General features: G+C 37.7%; 1 protein-coding gene across 4 annotated transcripts in view; it reads left to right on the forward strand.

Moving 5' to 3' along the window:
• LOC146472300 (obscurin-like) overlaps nt 1-20067 on the forward strand; it is a 164766-nt gene that overhangs the window by 15844 nt on the left and 128855 nt on the right. For 3 of the 4 annotated variants that reach the window (XM_085119693.1, XM_085119692.1, XM_085119694.1), the window contains exons 15-23: nt 842-964; nt 7293-7484; nt 12962-13315; nt 14047-14166; nt 15252-15443; nt 16565-16819; nt 17034-17156; nt 18683-18853; nt 19523-19696. In XM_085119693.1, the coding sequence (XP_084975819.1) occupies nt 842-964; nt 7293-7484; nt 12962-13315; nt 14047-14166; nt 15252-15443; nt 16565-16819; nt 17034-17156; nt 18683-18853; nt 19523-19696 (1704 nt within the window). Of the gene's footprint in view, nt 1-841; nt 965-4196; nt 4333-7292; nt 7485-12961; nt 13316-14046; nt 14167-15251; nt 15444-16564; nt 16820-17033; nt 17157-18682; nt 18854-19522; nt 19697-20067 lie in introns of those variants that run through there. The other variant, XM_085119695.1, reaches the window with a different exon arrangement.

Raw genomic sequence — 20067 nt, forward strand, 5'->3', positions numbered from 1 at the left:
TGTCTTAATTGGTTAGTAATTAAACTCGAATCAAAGTTCACGCTAAACCAAGATTACCTTCATCGGGATTTGAACAACTAGGCCCAGAAGAACAATTATAATGGTCGCTATTTCTCAAGTATGTTATAAAGCCTGGTTTACACGTACGACGCAAGCATAAGTATAAGCACAAGCATAAGCACAAGAAACCTACGTGTAAACCGGTGCGACGCAAGCATAAGCGCCTTGTGCTTGCTCTTGTACTTATGCTTGCGTCGTCCCGGTTTACAAGTACGACGCAACAACGCAAGCATAAGCCAAGCACAAGAGAATGGAACGATTTCCATTCTCTTGTGCTTGTGCTTATGCTTGCGTCGTTGCGTCGTACGTGTAAACCGGGACGACGCAAGCATAAGCATAAGCGCAAGGAAAGGAAACTGAAAAACAGTGACAAGTTGTCAGCGTACAATCTAGTTACTCATGCGTTGCCATTTTCCGCCATGTTGGAATCAAATCTCGGCTGCTTCTGCGCTTGCATATGTCACGTTATGCTTATGCTTATCGCACGTGTAAACATCCTTGTGCTTGTGCTTGTGCTTATTCTTATGCTTGCGTCGTACGTGTAAACCAGGCTTTATGGCTCATATACCATGGCCGCTAAGCCAGTCAAATACCCGGAGTTGCATTATACAATGATCCAGTTATTTAATAATTGACATTATAGTGCATTCACAAGCTGAAAAGTTGAAACGGCATAATCCTAGGTTTGAGTCAATGAGTCTTTCAAAGTCTTATAATCTGTCTTTCCGTAAAGTGACCACATTCACTGAAAACCTTGTAACGTCTCTTTCATTGTTCAAAGCTTCTCCAGTGGGTAAAAGACAGATCGAACGAGACAGAGGAGAACAAGAACGAGATTGGTGAAAACCTGGCCGAGGCCGAGGCGCTGTCTTCCGACCTGCAGGAACTGGAAACGAGGCTCAAGGTTTGTTTTTGTGTTCTAGTCAATTGTTACTGGATTATGATAGGATTACATTTTGATATACAGTGTACTTAATAGCAATTTGGTACTTAGGGGTGGGTTTATCAGTACGTGAGGTTAAAATTTTCAATTTTGTTACTTTGAGTTTAACGATGTGTTTTTTGTCATGTAAATGGGAAGTAAGTTGTCCCCAATCAGTTTATAGGCCATTTCCGAGTTGCTGTGAACCTCATTATGAAAGCGAGGCTAAGTGCAAAAACTTTTCATTTCAGTTTTGTTTGCATATGAATGAAAACTAATTTTCATAATAAAAACTTTGCACTTGGCCTCGCTTTCATAATGAGGTTCACATCAACTCGGAAATGGCCTATTCTGTAAGATTGATCGAACGACACGTTAATAAAGTTATCATTATTATTGTTATTATTATTATTTTGTATTAAGTCACAATGTTTTAAGGGTTTAACTAATGAAAGGCAACGCTTGTGATAGCTAAAATTTTATCACCGAGAACATATTTTTTTTTTCATTTGGTAAGAAGTTTACCATTTTTCTTGCTAAAACCGTTCTTAAAGAACGACTTATGCCCTTTCTTAGACGAGAAATACCCCATGAACTGCAGATAAATATATAAACTGAATTTTCCAGAAAAGACGAACTTTCTTGGATTTTAAACGATTTTTCAAGGAGAAAAAATTAAGAAGAAGGTGACCATTGTTATGAATCAGCAATCGACTTCGATCCTGGGGCCCGTTTTTCGAAAGTCCCGGTAACTTACCAGGCCCGATAAGTGACTGATAAACGAAGTCAATTTTTGTTAGCTTTGAATACTGTTTTCTATGAAAACATTTGCCAAGTAGCTTTGAGTATACTAAATTTTAAAATCTTATAATTCTATGAAAACATTGGCCAAGTACTATGTCTGTAATCACTGTGTAATCGGCGAAAAAACTTCATATTTTCATATTTCATCCATACTAGCGTTTTCGTATCGTTTTCACTTATCCATACTAAAACGCTCGAAAACGATAAAAAACGCCTGGGATCTGGTATAACGCAAGTGCCAACTTCTAAAGACCATCCGCCATCTTGGATGGATGCTCCGATTTGGACTGGGACCGATGGCATGTGACGCTTTTTGCGTCACCGTTTTCACCTGTCCACACTAGTAGTGGAAATGCACTCAGCTACCGAAAACTAGTTTACAGGCATTCCACTCAGAAATAACGGGAAACTAATAATAATCAAATCGAACATAACGTGTTAAAAATCGCAACTGGCTGGAGGCAAACCAGCTGGCTATTTACAAGCCTGGCCAAGGCGGGACTTGAACCCACGACCCCAGCGCCCTAACCGCTGGGCCACGCCGCCTCTGAAATCATTTTATTATCACAGTATTTAGTTAGAAACACAAGGAAAAAGAAAAAAATAATACAAAATACGAGTTAGCTGCTGCTTATGTGGAGATTAAGGAAGGAAACATTGAGCAATCATTTAACTTAAACTAATAAAATAGAAAATAACTAGTGTAAAACTGGAGGCAAAATACAACAAAATATCTGAAAACAACTTCAATAAAATTATTTAATTATACACTATACTAACCAGGCAATTCTATTTCTGTTCTTATCGTAAAACGTGAGGTATGTACCGTGACCTTAATCCACGCAAGTTAAACGTCCGTTTAAATTTAGCGCTAACCTTTTTTTTAGGGATTGAAATCGAGAAGGAAGAAAGGTGGATTTTGGGTTTATTATCTTACAAGCCACCTTTGTCGATTCAAGGTTATTGACTCAACAACGGGGAGGGGCACGAATGAAAATGATAAGACCATTGATAATGTCAACGCGTGCCAAAATAAAAAAGTTCTATTATTTTCCCGAAAAATATCCACTTTTCAGATAAATGGATTTCATTTATTGATTGCACTTAAAATTTATCGTCATACTCGACCTAGGGTTACTTTGTATAGCAATAGACAATTTGACTTCACCATAGAAAAGTATTGTTCGATAGCTTTTCAATTGACCCATTTGAGGACACTGGAATTGGAAAGTTCTGCTCAGTAGCTTTTATTTGAATAGTCACGCTTTAGGAATTCATCCGCAGTTACAAAATGTAGAACCTTGCACAGCATAACAAACAGCAACACAAGATCTGCTCATTGGCGTACATTTGAAAGGTCATACTCACACACTCATAAGACAGAACTACCCTGTACAGCATAATAAACAAGACCAAAGGAAAGTACTGCTCAATAACCTCTATTCTATTTTCTCAGAAATCAGAATCGCATTTTGCAGCCTAAAAAACACTACTTACGAGATGATTTTACCACTCACTTGCTTTCATTTGAATGGTCGCACTTTAGAAAGATTTCATCCACAGACTCAAAACTAGGACCACTGTGATTTGAACGGTGACGTTTCTAGAATTTCATACAAAGTCGAGTTGAGTTGACTGTTAACAAAGCTAGAACCGTCTCTTTTATATACAGGCTGCAAGAATGTAGATAGCCAGGCTATTCAATTTCATCTATCAAGGAACTGAAAAGTTAAGTACACATTGCATTCCTCGGACATTGGTTGTACATCAACAAATGAGATAAAAGGTTACGATCCGCCAGACGAGAATCTTCCTTCAGGTGGAGCACATTTGATTTAACCACGAAAGCAGTCCTGCGTAGGGTGGGGCTAGCGAAAAATTGTAAACAACCAAATTTCGAAAGAAATAGAAACGATTGTTTTCCAGAGCTAGTCGGAATATTTCTGCGTTGCTTTGAGCCTCTTGACAACGCTAAGTGAAAAAAAATAGCCCAGGAATAGTGAAGATGTTTGCGGTGAGGTATTTTCAGAAAAACCGAATTCTGTTTTTCTGCCCGATTTGACAGATGTCACGCTATATTATTTTAGTGAACGCGACAGCTTTTTGAACACATTCAAGAAGAGTTATTAAGGGTGACCTTTGTAAATATTATGTGTGTCAGTTTTGATGCGTCTTTCGAATGGGTTACCCGTCTAGGTTTCCTATACAAATTTCGTTTCTAATGATAGTGTAGGCGAATCTCCGTCATTTTCCTTGGCCAGACATGTAATTTGATTCTGTCTGTGCAGCGTTGTATTTTCGCGCGAACGCGCGAGGTGAGTCTTATCACTTGCGTCGAGGAATGAAAACTATTTACTCACTGGGGCGTGGAGAGAGCTTAGGAATTTTTCGCTGGTGTCAAATGTGTTGGTATTCTGCGGCAATTTGAGTTTGCATAACTAATAAGCCAGCGACTTTAGAGCTGGGATTTTGGGCTAGGCATACCGTTGATCCGGTTATTTCAACAGTTTGCGGCGGGATTTCCATTTTATAAGCTCAACAAAGAGGTAAGATTTCGATGTTCATTTCACGGCCACGACAACAAGCCATTCTAGAGCCACGATTACTCGTTCGATGCTCTAGACTACAAATTTGATACATTCTGCTCATTTGATCAAGTGTTCGATCTTGCTGATAATCGCAGTTGACTCCGTGTCTCTTTTTTACCGCTCCGCTTTGAAGATCCACAGTCACTATCAGTCGATTTTTTTTTAAAGCCTTGCATTTCATGCCAATGAGCGATACATCATTGTTTTGGTGAGTAAATATTAATTGGCTGATTTGGTCTACAACTCCAAACTATTAATAGTCGAAATGCAGCGTTATTAAAATGCTTTAAAGTTAGTTTAGCCTTGATGATCCGCGTTAAACGATTGCAGTGTCTGTGTTGTTATAAGTTACTTGGTGCAACTAGATAAAAACAGCTTTTATTTCTGCACAATATGCATCGACTGTGATTTGCCTTGATGACTAGAGTACTTCATCCACAAACTCCAAACTGTGGGTTTTTCCTCGGCTCGCGGCTGCACTAATATGATTCTCATAACAAAATTACCGGGATTATAGAGTCAGCGTTCGGCGTGAATTTTCACGCCAAAGTGAGTTGTGAGTTGAGTTGTGAATCGAATGTTTGATCGAACTTGTCGACTAATTACTTCAAGTTCTGTCGATTATGTTTATGTTAATTTTCGTCCAGGATGGGTTCAAACGCCGGTGATTTCGAATATAGCTCGCGATAGTACATTTGTTGATTACTTTTCATCGCGTTGCTCGGGATCGGTTTACCGTCATCCCCGGGCAATCACTTCTTTCTCTGATTGCGTTTTTTATGACACGAAAATTTTCCTTGTCTGTATCTCAGCTCTGTTTGGCTCTTTTGAAGTCTTTTGATGAGATTAATTAAAAATCCTCTTATGTATTTAGTTTCACTCAAGCGATATTCAATCACGCGGTGCAAACGCTTGCAGCAGAAATCCGAGGTTTGTCAAACAGACTTGTAAACAATTCGAAATAATCTTCTTCGCGCCCATTGTACGTTTCGAATTGTAATGTACTTTAGCAATCAGTGTTTGTGCATTTCGCTAAGTGGCATGCTGAGTGAAAACAAAGACACATCGCCACGGGTTTTTAAATCTCGTCAATGTATTTTCGGGAAGGAAGTCTGTTCCGATAGTAAGGTCAGGAGGTCAACTTGAATGGCCGTGTCATCTATTTAAATATCTACAGGAACATCTGTATGCTTTCTATTCGGGCCAAGTATTTTAAAAGGTTATGTGATCATGGGGAGAAGGCGAAATGGTTGTGCTATATCAAAGTTGTTGTTAAAAATATCACAGATCTGGTTAACTAATGCAATTATTGCAAACTGTTCAAAATCAGTTAGGAATTCAATAATGAAATGCCTTGATGCTTCAGTATAGTATAAACTAATATTAAATTGATGTCTTTATTCAATAGAATTTATAAGACTTATGCCAGCGAATGCAAAATTACGTGTTTGTCAAAAAAAGATTCTATAATTTTAATTGTTCTTGTGGTAACAATGGCTCTTCCTGTGGGTAGTTGTTAGCAGATTGTTGTTGGTCAAATGATGTCAGCAGCAATGTCTGGTATTGAATAAAATCAGTGAAAAATGCCAAGTTAATGATGACAGTTTAATCACAAAGTCAGTTTGTGGGAAATTACCAGGCCAAAAAAAAAAAAAAAAAGGAAGAAAAAAATCAGAGGCAAGCGTGTAAAATTTGCTCACCAAATCCTGATATGTAGGATATGCTGCCTGTGTTGGGAAAATACTTATTCAATACTTAGATTGGATTGGAAAAATCATGGTGATACCTACAAAGATGCTGTGATTTTGAAAGAATCAGTGTGATTGAAATTTCAGTGTTGTTCTCCCAAATTCTCAAAATATTTGCATCTGGGTAATATGCAAATCCTTAAAGATGCAGTTTTCTTTTTTCTTTCATGAAAATGCTATCTAATAAATTGCAATACATTTCTAGCTGACAGAAAACTACAGATGAATATTGACACCAAAGAACATCTAATCAAACTTAAGATTTATGATTTTTAAAAGGGGTCTGTAGTTAATTCTTGGAACATTGGAATGAAATTGATTTGCTCAAGGTTAAAAGACCTATGTTACTTTTATAGAAATATGCTAAAAACAAACCTTATGTACCAAAAGTGTGACCTAATTGTCAAAGCTGCAACTAAATGAACAGGTATCTCATCTGAGCCCATGGAGAGATGGCCAAACTGTTAATTAGGTTGCTTATGTTGCAGTAGGTGCATGTGAATTTAAGGGATTAAGCTTTTTTGAATGTTAACAAAGGACATCCATTACTTTTTGTTTTAGAAAGATCAATGCTTTAGAGAGGGGATATAGTTTTTGAAGAAAAAAAGGTTGGATTGCATTGGCATTGAAGTGAGAAGATTCATGGTTTATTAATTATCAATGTCGGGTGGATGAAACAAATTTCAAGCATCAGTATTTTTTTTTTCAATGTATGTGAGTTAGTGAAATAATCTACTCATCCTTACAGATTTGGTAATGAAAAGTGTGTAATAACAGTAGAAAGTTATAAATACAAACTCTCCATATTTGTTTTATTAATAGTAATAACAATAAATATTTAACTTAGTTAATGACTTGGAGCAAGTTTGCTCCCTGGTGGCGTGGCGGAGTGTGGCGTTAGCGTTTATTGGCGTATAGTTTGGGCACTGGTGGCACTTTAGCCGAGGATATCACGTCATACCAATTGTTGTTAATAAAACAAGATCGTGTGTTATTTGCTTCTTTGACTAGTGAATCTCGAATTTTTTTTTTTACTTTTTGAAAAAAATGGGTCAGTCGGGCGATAGGAAACGAAACATTTTAATGGGATGGCCTAAATAAAATTTAAAATTTTTTAAAAGTTTTAAGTGCAGGTCAAATTTATAGCTTATTATTGACTTATCTTTTTAGGACAAAGAGAAAGAAGTTGCTGAGCTGATTCAGGTGATTAAGTCGCTAACCCCGACTGAAGAAGACAGAGCGAGACCTTATGGAAGGATGGCAGATTCATTAGAAGAGGCCTGGAATGACCTCAATGTACAGTTAGAGGGCAGGAGAATACTATTGGACACTTCTTTGGCCTTTCATCAAAGTGTCGAGCAGGTACGTTTAAATGATCATTTAAAACTAGTCTTTGGAAGACTGTTCAGTAACTATAAACATTGATAAGAATTACATGTTGGGAAGGAGGATACTGTTTCGGACTTTTGTAACCTTTCATCAAAGTGTTGAGGAGCTTTGACTTATAATGCTACATTTATAAATTAGCCTGGTGGTGGTTAATCAGTGAAAACTAACATTGGAAGACTGTTCAATAAACTTTAAAAATTGATTAGAATTAAGGAAGGAGAATTTTGTTGAGCAGGTTTGAGTTACACATGTATACAATGGAACTTCAATTTAACAAACTTTCAAATAACAAAGTCCTAAACAAGCAACAAACAATAAACAAACAACATTCTCCAGTCCGGCCTTTTAAATTTACGGAACAGAACCTCCATATCACAAGCCAATTTCCCTTAGTCCCTTGACACTTTGTTAAATCAAGGCTCCACTGTAAATGTTATTCAGATTAGCCTGGGAAGGTTGATCAGTGAAAATCTATTTTGGGAGACCACTGTGTAATTCCAGAAAATATCCATGCTCCCCCCACAGAAGGTTTTTTGTTTTGCACCTCCCCCCTCCCCCCAAGAAATTCCAGTTTTGCTTCATACTTTGCTTCTAAAATTTTGGACCCCCCTCCCCCTAGTAATTTCCAATGACCTTCCTTGGGGTGGGTATAGATTTTTTCAGGAACTGCACATTCAATAAATCAATACAAATCAATAAAAAGTAGATAAATGCTATCAATTTTATCATTCAACTGATAAAAACTGATGTCACAACATCATCATCAATAATATACATTGTACATCTAGACTGTCATGATCTGTCATTTATCCCATAAATTTTCTTTATAAAAACAAAGAGCTGATGCCTGTCATTATTGGGGCTTAAAGGGTTAAGTACACTGTATCTGAGTTGCTCGATTAGGTTTTTCTTATGTACTTAAAGACTCGGAGACAAAACAATCTTGTGATCTTGCAAGGTGAACTGGTCGAACAGTTATTTTGTTTGTGTTGTTTTTTTAAAAGTCAGATGCGTAGATAGTTGTTGTGTTCTTCGGGCACGGTAATGAAATGGAACAATCAACAGAACATGTCTGAAGTTTGTGCCATGTCATGATGAGTGTTTTGGTGTAGACCAGTTATGATTCAAAGCACTGATATTTCCTGTTAACTCCAAGTGGTTTACATTAATTAAAAACAGATTCGGTGGCCCAAACAATCGAGATACACACTAGCATGACACAAACAAGCAACCTAGCAAGTGTTGGAGAACATAAGGAAAAGAATACAGCTATGAATATGCAATGAAACAAATTAAAGTTAACTTGTCAAAAATTTGACAAGTTGACAAACAAAACAAAGCTGCAATACCTTGATAGTAGGCCAACGTAGTAAGAAACGAAGCACAATTTTGCTTCCATAACAAGCACACACACTGATTGTTAAAACTCATGTGCTGGGCACGAACTTGAGCATATGTGTCAAAAGGGCAACTAGTTCCAGTATCATGTGTTGAAAGAAGAAAACTCGATCCTGCAATTCCAGTGGGAGTGGGTCAGGTGTAATCTGTTAGTTTCAGATGACTAGAAGGGACTTAGAGACATCTTATTGGGAATAAACTTGTAAAAACTGTGGATGAAAGGTTCCGTTTTTTAGCTTTGAAAGAAGAGTTTATTTGAATATCTGTTATTGAAAATTGAGAAATGTCATTTAACTTTTAAAAAGGCAGCTCCTTTAATCAAGTTTTATTTCGTTTATTAGCAGTTTTATAGACTGACTTTTATTGTTTGTTTTCCAACTGGGAGAAGCACTGGAGGGAGGGGGGGGGGAGATTTGGTCCCTCTTACCCTTTCCTCCCAGGAGTGATCAACATGGAATTAAATTCTCCTTACATTATCGTACCTGCCAACTCTCCCGGTTTTCCCGGGAGTGTCCAAGTTTTTTATCAAATCTCCCGGTCTCCTGGGTAGAGCACCAAATCTCCCGGGAAATACCTACCGCGGTCTTTGTGAGATATGTTTATAATATTGTTTATTTCTCGTCGGCTCCTTCCCCCCCCCCCCCCCCCCAGTGAAGCACTAAATGTAGGGTTAATGACACGGTTCTGCTGGGACAGCGGAACAGATTTTTGTACTCTGGGGGTTGACAGGTATGCATTATTGATACCTTGTCAACCAGACAAGTGATGAGAATAAAATAATCATCAACTAGGCGATATTGTTCAATGATGTTATACTAAATTCTGTGAACTAACTTTCAAAGGAAATGTATGACAGTCAGTCAGGAGAATTGACATTCAGATCATGGGAGTGAAATCATTAACTCAGATGCAGTGTTACACTTCATTTCCAATGAAACTCAGAGGGTTTATAGTATGATTGCCAAAAAGTGGTTTTTCAGGCTTTCTTTTCTTTCAGCCGCAGTTCAAATATAATGTAATTCAAATATTGCATTTTCTTTGAGGTCTACAACTTTGAGCCAATGTTGTGGTGAACAGGTTTGTTGAGCCATCTGTGCTGGAAAAACTACATGTATCCACAGCACTATAATTATTTGGTCCTAATCAATTTGGTTCTGATAAGAGAAAGTAATTACAAGAGGACTAGTTATAACAGTTCTGTATACATGTAAGTCACCTATTTTTGGCAGAAATTGTTATATGAGAGCAGTAAGAGGGTAAATGTTGTTTGAGCTTATTATTGTGTGATGTATTAAACTTTTACCTTGACCTGGTGCAGTCAAACATAAAAATTATGCAGCCTTGTTATATCCATTATTTTATAAATGCCAGTCTTTCTTAGCATGCGTGACTCTTTAACCTTCATTAAAATGACCCAATAATAATTACATTTTATAATCTGACAAACCTCAAAGGTAATCCTCTTAGCACAGTATATCTTCCATTGACAGCTTTTAAGAACTTGTTGAGAAGTTTTTGCTTTCTTCAAACAAATCTGAGATGATCTGTGTAATGATTTTGTGTTTTCTGCAAGCACATTTTCTGGAGAGTTCCATTTAGTCATGCAGTGCAGTATTAAATGCAATATGCGCAAACAGTCACAGAAAATAGACAAAACAAGAAATGACCCTTGAAGAAAACCATTGACCTGTAGAATTCATGGAATGCTTAATAAAAGTCAATTAACCTAAGGATTTTAAGATCATATGATACCTTTTATGGAAGGGTTTTCCAAGTGTTAGAACTGAGCCATACTGTAGCTTTTCACCACTGAAATCTGTTCTTTGGTGGAAAAAACTCTTTGCAGTTTCTCTTTCGAATTTTATGGCAAATGGTAAGTGTTTGATAGTTGTGGTTAAAGTTCATTATTCAGAAACAAATCGTGTAATCTTTGTGAAGAAAGAAATCTTCTAATTTTTGCGAAGAAACAAAATCTTGTAATCTTTGTGAAGAAAGAAATCTTTTAATCTTTGTGAACCTGGATTGTGTTAGAAATGTTTGGTGACATATTGTACAATTTTGATTCAGCATGATTAGAGTATGCATGACATAAATGTATATACAGTCGAACCTCGATTATCCGGACCTCGATTATCCAGACTTTTTTCTCTGGTCCCAATTTTTTCATGAATATTAATTAGTTGTAATCTTGAAAACTAAAAGTCGCAAGAAGCCCAATAATCCTTTCAAAAGTCTGTTGAAACAGCGTATTATCCTGGGTACTTTTCAAAATTTGCAAGTGCAACGAGACAATACCTGAACTTAAAGTTTTTATTTGTAAATACATTACAGGCTGTGTAGATTTCACAATTAAAATGATGTTTTCTTTGCTGTACCCTTTTGTTTACATTTCTATCTCATTAATATTCATATTTTCGATTATCTGGACTCTCGATTATCCAGACTTTTTACCGAGGTCCCGACGAGTCCAGATAATCGAGGTTCGACTGTGCTGTAGATAGTAAGTTCACAAGAGTTATGTTATAGAATGCCACATCCTGAATGCCACCATGCATTTATGATATTTAGGGTTTAAACAATCCTGTATATACCAGGTGTTAGTGTATTTTGGGGTATACACTACATGTAAATGAATATATTTTTTTGGCATCATCACAGAGACGACAACATACATGAAGTTGTTATAATACCAGTATCAGTTCTGAATTTGGTGTTCTGTGAAATGCTCCAACCGGCTAGTAAATATGCTCTGAAATAATGTCAACCTGTTCAATTTAAAACTATATTTTTGTAGGTGTAAATCTCTTTGGTGTTTTCATGTATTTGTTACAAGTTCAATGACTTATACTTGTGAATGAAAGTGATGTTTGGAAGTATACAATAATTATTGTTTTTGTTATGTTGTTTTTTGTACTGTGGTCCTCTGCACAGTCTAAAATTTTAACAGCATATTGAATTTTAATATTTGTTTAAAAATTCCTCAAATTTCATTGATCATGCATGTTATGTTAAATATGATTCGATAAAATGCTAATATTTGGTGAAAAAGCAATGTTTGAAATCACTTAACCTTGATCCAATGTTAATTTTTTGGTTAAATGCAATTAAATCTGGATTCTATCAAACTTCTTCAATTGGTTGAGGAATGTTAATTGCAATGCAAATGGCTAAAAATAGCTTGATATCATGTCATTAGTAGGACCTTGGGGGTATTGATGAATCATAACAGCAATTTCCATACTCCAGTTATCATGCATACATTACATGATATGGAACTTACACCTACCATTTTTCTTTAATCAATGTTTGAAAATTATGCTATTTAAAAGTTCACATAAAATATCCTTCATTCAAGGCCCCTGCAGTCTTACACTGTTTTGCAGCGTTAGATGAAATTGGTTTGTTTGTTTTGTTCAAACACCCTTTCACATTATGTAGAGTTCATTGTTTATATAATAAGACAGTAAATATTATTGCAGTCAATTTTTGGTCATTTATATAATTATCAGAGGCAAATGTTATCAGCTGAAGCCAAATGCTGATGCTGATACCACTTGTTGAGGCCTTTTAATTATTCAAGATTAATCACTGAAGCTGTGTCCACAAAGATATCAATCTCAAGAAATGCTAAATGTTGTATTCTACCCCCCTCAAGCCTCAATCCACTCTCTCCAAAAATGGTCCAATTGTGTGAGGGAATTGAAAGCTTGTGCTTGAACATAAATTTTTGATCCTGAAAACGAAACCTGCTTTGTTGAAAAAATATAATTGTTTTCTCTTAAAATTATTTGAGAACCAGAAACACAAAACTGTTTGTCAGAATGAACGAAGTAAAAGTTTTACTTATTAGGGGTTGAATTTTTCATGGTAGTTTACATGCAGTGGGGTGAAGAAGGGAAAGCTGTGCTTGATTATAGAGTTAATGCAAAAGTTAAGATTTAGTAGAGAGCTCTTATGGTTTACCAGATTTTATGCTAATGTTGAGTTATAGTTATTTTTGAAGTGTTATTGTTCTACTGACAGTGAGTTTGATTTTGCATTTGTCTGAACAGTTCTCTGAGAAAATTGATACGACACAAGATGAAATCAGCAGGGTCCTTTTGGCGGAAGATGTCACCTCATCATCATCATTACTCCACCAACATCAAGAGCTGAGAAAAAGTGTCCTGGAATTATCAATGCAGACTTTATCCAAAGGACAGGCACTCCTAGACAGATTACGCGAGGCAAGCACACATGCAGACATAAACAACCAGCATGCGACCAAAGTGGCATGTTACAGTGTTGAGCGTATTCTGGAAGCTTTGCATCATCGACGACAACAGCTTGATGAGCAATGGAGGGAGAGGAAAAAGGTTCTAGAACAGTGTATCAAGAGATGCAAGATTGATGAAGAAATACAAAAGGTATGCTAGAGGGCTGTTACTAATGTTGCATTTTTGGCAGGGGGTGGGTGGTGAGGGTAGAAACCAACAAAACTGAAGAGCTGTAGGTGACGGAGTTACAACGGTACAAGACAGATCTTGTGTTTTAAAAAGGTTTTTGAAATTTAACTTGTGAAGGTTCCTTTTTCATTTGTTGCCAATGGAGGAGAAAAAGGAAAAGAATGTATTTAATATTTATTTTTTGTTTTCATTTAAACCAATAGTAATAAAAAGTTATTTATACAGGAACATCCAGTTTAACTTAGCTAGAGTAGTTTAAGTGGAGTCCTGTGACACATGTAGTTCATACAGTCATGGAAAGTCATGAAATTTGAGTTTTTTTCCAAAATTGTTTTTTGCTGATGGTTGAAAAGTAATTAAAGGAAATTTAGGAAACTTTGGGTCAAGCATCAAAACGTTCAGCCAGACAGCTGTAGCAGCTGTCAATTTTGAAGTCATGAAATTGGATTAAAATTCAAGAAAACATCATGGGTGCCATTACCACTCCTAGTGAAAGCAGGGGGAACCATCTCTGTACATGTAAGTCTGTCAACAATGATGTTATCACATGGTATGGGCCAGTGAGAGTTTACAAGTGGTAATCTTGCCATTTGTAACAGATGGGAAGCACAGTAGAATTTATTTATTATATGAGCAAATTTGCTTGAATCACATCGTAACATATAAAATAATTTCATTGTTTGTTATCACAGATCACCAAGTGGCTGAATGAAGATGCAGAGGATTATCTGAGCTACAAAGAATATGGAGACTCTGCAGCCTCAACTCAAGTCCTGCTTGATGAACATGCCAAGTTTGAAGAAGCAGCCAAGGTAGATTTACATGTATACATCTGGCCCCAGTTGTTCAAAGAGCAGATAACTGTACCAACTGGATAAGTCGCTATCCAGAGGAGCTAAATGTACTCCAACCAATGCTTTTGGCAAGTTTTCCACATACATACTGTATGCTTCTACTCTTCCACAAATTATAGGGCAATCAGGAGAATCTTGCACACATTTTTATCTGCCAGATAGCGAACTATCCAGTGGATAAAATTATCCGCCCTTTTAACAACTGGGACCAGTTTGTTGTTGTTTACTCTTTGCAGTGGAACATTGATTTAATGAAGTGTCAAGGGACTAGAGAAATTGCTTTGTTATATAGCTTCTGTTCCATACATTTTTAAAGGCCGGGATGGAGAATATGTTTCGTTATACCGAGATCTTTGATATGTTGAAGTTCATTAAATGGAAGCTCCACTGTATCAGCTTCTGGTGGTGCAGTGGTTATCTTGTTGGGCTTTTGATCAGCGGAAGATAGTTTAGATACAGTATATTAGAGGTTGGCCTCTGAATTGGTTATTTAGCGATGACTAGAAATGCAGATTGCAGTTTTGTGTAAATGGAACTAGATTGTTTTGCTCGTTCCAGTGGAAAATTTCCAGTAGAAAAGGAGTGCCTGAAAATGTAGTCCTGTTTTCGCAATTGGTCATTCTGAATGGAAATTTGTGTTCCAGTGATATGTTATTCATCACTGCTCCACTTCCTGGCCTTTAGCTTTCATGGCCAAGCCAAACTTAGTCTCATTTCAAATTACAGTTTCTTTGTTCTTCCTAAAATGGAAATTCCCAACCAAACATTTTCTATGAATAGTAAACAACCGTTGACTCTCTCCACCCAGGTGTATAAATAGTTACTGGTGTATGATTATGCAAACGTACAAAGAATTAAAATTTACCCTCCTAGTTACTGTATTTATCTTGAGTGTTTGATGCTGTGCACAGGATTCTGATATGTACTTGCAGTCAGCAAGTAGTTTTTATAATTATCCTTTTAAAATGAGCAAAACTGGTAAAGGAAAGTAGTTGGCAAGTAGATCCTGTTTTCAACTTCGGTTTCTTTCATATCAAAATTAGGAAAAGGAGGAGGCTGGACATAGACTGGCACGAGAAACGGAAAAACTTGTGCATGGCGACTTTGCTGACATGCAAGACACACAAGTCAAGATAACCCAGCTTCAGACAAACTTGCAGTTATTGAAACAACGTGTGGATGAAAGAAAGAAGCTGCTATTGGAGACGTTAGCCTATTACAAAAATAACAGACGAGTAAGTGATGGCCTTTGCTTTAAATGCATGCAATGATCAGCTAATGTGCATGAAAGTTAACGTAGATTGCAACTTAATTCCCTGAGAACACAACCTGGCCACACTCCAAACAAGAGGCAGCATGGCCTTGTGGTAAGAGAGGAAATACAGGTAACAATTATGGACCAAGCCCTTAATCTCTCTGCCTTCGGCTACAACAGCTGTAGATGGATTCAGTTGTAACTATATGCGTGACCAACTGTATGGAGGACTTAGAGCTGTCACTAGTAATCATCAGTTGCCTTTTGAAGCCAACAACTGCAGTGAAGATGGCTGGCTACTTTTAGTTTATGGCCAGCTACTTTTAATTATTAATTTGTGGAGCTGGCTTCTTCAAACCTGCATGACCGTCCTGTGGACTAGTTAACATTCTATCCAGTCATAGCCATAATGCTCAGGGACCAGACCACCATGAGAGGAGTACAATATCTGACACACTACATGTGTGCCTCCTGGTCTCTCTCCTTTGACGATCCTTGCAGTGGGAGATGTAGTACTCCTACGATCGTGGACAGAACTGTTAAGAAATTCTTAGTCAATGTACAAGTTTGGGTGCTAATGTTGTGATACATCAACAACACAGCCCCCCTCCCCTTCACCAATTTTTGTTGGTCTGTCACTGAAAGAAAAGGCGGGGCCATAGTCTGGCCTTCAAAACAACCTTGAGTGGGGGCGGGGGGGGGGGAGGGGTGTGAGGAGAGAGATTGAAGGTTTCCTATTCTCCAGATGGTGTTTTCCTCAAGGGAGATTGAAATGTACAGGGGATATGTGCAAAATTTGCATTTTTCTCCTCTAGTTTTGCCCACAATTGTACATGCGTAGATGCTTCATGCTGCAGAAACCGGGTGTGTGAGCCCAGTGCAGTGTTTCAACTTGTGACCCAGAGAATGCTGGCTTCCTGATGCAGCAAATGGAATGATAATTAAAAACTTAAGAAGATTTGGAGAGATCCATGGATGTCTAGATTGACCTCTTAAAATAATTTATTCACTCCCTGACTTTGTAAGTTATCTGGAATGCTGCATGTGTGGCGTAAGTGCAACTTAAAGATTTTCCCATTTCTTGGTTATGTTATTTTGCAGGCTCTAAATAAACTTAATGAAATTGGTGATAAAATAACAGAAGAGAAGCTGACAGTTGAAGATCAGAAAGAGCTTTATGGAGCAATTTACGCAGCCACGGCAACACAGCTGCGAGACGGAAAGATGTTACAGGAGAAAATGGCAGATGTCAAACAAAAACCAGTGGTGGTGAGAATGTATGAAGAACTGCAAGAAAAAAGCACTGCTTTGCTTGTCAATGTGGAACCGGATCCTTCTACAAAGGAGATTGAAGATGTAAGAAACATCAAGACTTTCATATGCTGGAGCAACCAAATTGATACGCGCAGCAAATTTCTTTGTTGTGATTTATGGTCATGATTCATGTGATTCGGTCACCATATGCATCATGCATGCTACAGTGAGTTTTCAGAAAATGAAGCAATTGAAAGTACTTTTTCATGAAATGAATATCAATATGCTTTGTGTTGTTTGTGTTCTGTGCCTGCAGGTGTACAACTGGATAAAGAATGTGGGGGATGACTTTTTGGTTAACAATACAGTGATGGGTGATTCTGTGAAAACATCACAAGAGTTCTTGTATTTGCACAAAGAGCTTGACTCAGAAAAGGAGGTAAGATGTGCAATCACCTGTTGTCAGCATTATAATGTTCTGATCTGCTGGGTGCTCATTTCAAGACCTTTTTTGGGTAGAGGGATGGGGGTGGGTTTGGGTGAAGGAAGGACAACAGACAAAGAGACAGAGGAGGGTGAAGGGAGTAGGATTTATTTCAATTTTACATTACTTATAGCAGTACAGGAGGAAAGGTTTATTCCAGTTTGTTCTTTGAACAAGTTACCCTTACCCTGGGACATTATGAGTCCCTTGTTCAGGTACTTAAATTTAGTTTTTCTTTAAGCCGCTGTTACACTGGGCAATTTTTCTTGCAACTTGTCTCGCAATCTCGTTGAGCCGTTGTGGCGCAAGTTGCACAGATCATTGCATAGTGTAACATACATGTACCCTGAAATTAACCTGTCTCACAACGCTTTTGTTGCAGTCACCGTTGCACAAAGTAGAACTGACTTCTACTTCTGGCAACGGTTACGGCAAGAAAAAAATTGCGAGACATGTTCATTTCAGGGCACGTTACACTAGGCAACGATTTGTGCAACTTGTGGGGCAACAAAATTGCAAGACAAGTCGCAAGAAAAATTGCCTAATGTAACAGCTCCTTTAGAGTAACTGGTACATGGCACCAAAACTTTCTTTCCCAGGGCAAAAGTTGTGCACACCCACCTGATGGCCATTTTGTCATGTCATCTCCTCATACAAGAAACTTACCTGACTGTACTCCACATTGTCTCTCGCACTCTACCTAGATGTGTGAATGGGTACTGGTGAAAAAATGTAGGGTGGGCAGAACCCTACAATGGCTTAGTACCCCATCCAGAGGAGAGCAGTAATACTCCTAAATGTAGTTGCATTAGGCTTTTTACAACAACTGTCAAAATCCTGTGTGCTGATTGGCTCATAGCTGTAGTCTGTAAGCATACAGACAATGAAAATGATGTGAGATGTAAAGTGCTTGCTTTTCAATGGAAAAGGCCAATTCCGCTCATACATTTTCCATGTTATTGTAAAAAACATGTTGATAGCTGTTTTCTTGGCATTGAAACCACTGACCTTTTGCTCATGGTTCCACTTCAGTTTTCACATTTTTTTACAATGTTTTTACAGTCTTCATTTCACTTTTATTTTTGACGCTACCTCGTAAAGATTACACACACCATGATGGCCAGCGGTGTTCATTGATTTTAAAAACTCCGGAAGTGGCTGTCCCTGGCAATGTCCCAGCTTGTTGTGAAAGAGTATATACCGTAGAAAACTGCCATCACTTTGCTAAAATGAATCTGGGTTATGCTTTGGTTTTATAGACCACATGTGGGTTTGGTTTGACTTGTCCTTACCTGCATGTAGATGACTACTGAGGTTATTTTTGTGAGCCTTAGGTGCATGTGCATTATAGTGCACTGAATAGAGATGTTAATGGGGATGATGGTGATCGTTTCTTAATTAAAATGCCATATTAAGTTATTTTAAGACCTCTGCTTAGCTGTGGTTGATCTGCTAAATTAACCTTGTTGATGTACTTGCAGCATCTGGAAGACACAGTGGCCAAGGCTCTTGATGTTTCTAAAGTTCGATCAAAGACAGACATTGGTAAGGTGCAAGACATCCAGGATCTCTGGTCAATCTTCACTGCTCGCCTTGAATACAGACTCACCTTGGGAAAAATGTATTTTGATTTCCATCGTCACAGACAACTGGTGAGTGTTTCAAGGGAAAGACTAGCTATCTTCCGCAATAAAATGGGAACCAAAAAGTGGAAACCATTGTATGAGACAGGTTTCTCAAGAAAATTGTAAGGGTGCATGGAATAAGGCCCTCAGTGACTTTTGATGTAAGGTCAAATTCTCCTTTTGTTTCACAAGCAAAAACAAGGCAATTTGGAAGGAGAATCTAGCAATCTATCACAAGTCACTTGGGGCTTTTATACAGGCACCCCTTCAATTATTGTAATCACATAATGGACAGGTGTAATTTCCAGAGATTTCCTAAGAAAAATGTCAGTAGTATTTAGCATGGTATGAGTATAAGATGTGGTGATGGCCCTTTATCATGAAGATGAACACGGATAAACTCAAGAGCTTTTAATCACACTACAGCAAGCACGCCATGTTACAAGACCATAATTTCTAGCGAGCCTAACCTCATATAATAGACACGAAATGTCTCTTAACACTGCATGTAAACACTACACTATATTCACCGAGCTACACACATACCTTGTTATGTAGTTGATTTGCTAGGTTCCTATGTGACGTGCATCCTGCATATTGCCAGGATCGGCAATGCCAAGTTTCCTCTCTGCTGATTAAGAGAGAAAAAATGGTAAATTCCTGTTTGTCTGACTTGGTACTACTGTATCTCTACAGCTTTTTGGCAAACTGGATGAACTGACAAACCAGTTAACAAGTGATGAGCCCAAGGAGAATGTTGATGCCTCTCCAGCAATGCTAGCTCGGCAGGAGCAGCTGCAGGATGCAATCCTTTCAGCTTCTGGACAAATGCAGAAGGAGTCACAAGCTTTGTTAGATGAACTCAGAAAAGTAAGTGCTGGGGTAATTTAGTGTCTCTTGTCAAGTGTGATTTTAGAGATGAGAGAATTTGTTCTCTGGCGATTGATATTAAGGGTGCTCTCCATTTGTCAGAAGTGTCCGACCAGACCAGTCAGTTTGTAAACTGAATGTTCTAGTTTCAAGTTTTATCCTGGTCCTTTGAATTTTTTAAGAAAAAGTGCAATAGTGCATACCCTTTTTGGAGTGATTATTTTTCAAAATTTTGCAGTACCATCCCTTCAAAATGACAAATATGATTTAGAGAATGGCTGGTCTGGCCAGTCAGTTCTAGCAAATGTAAAAGCACTCTTAGAAAGTTTATGTGGAAGACATCTTCAGACTCATGCCTCTAAGGGTAGCTT

This window comes from Pavona decussata, unplaced genomic scaffold, assembly GCF_977016875.1.
Source record: "Pavona decussata unplaced genomic scaffold, jaPavDecu1.1 SCAFFOLD_100, whole genome shotgun sequence".
NCBI classification, from domain to species: Eukaryota; Metazoa; Cnidaria; class Anthozoa; order Scleractinia; family Agariciidae; genus Pavona; species Pavona decussata.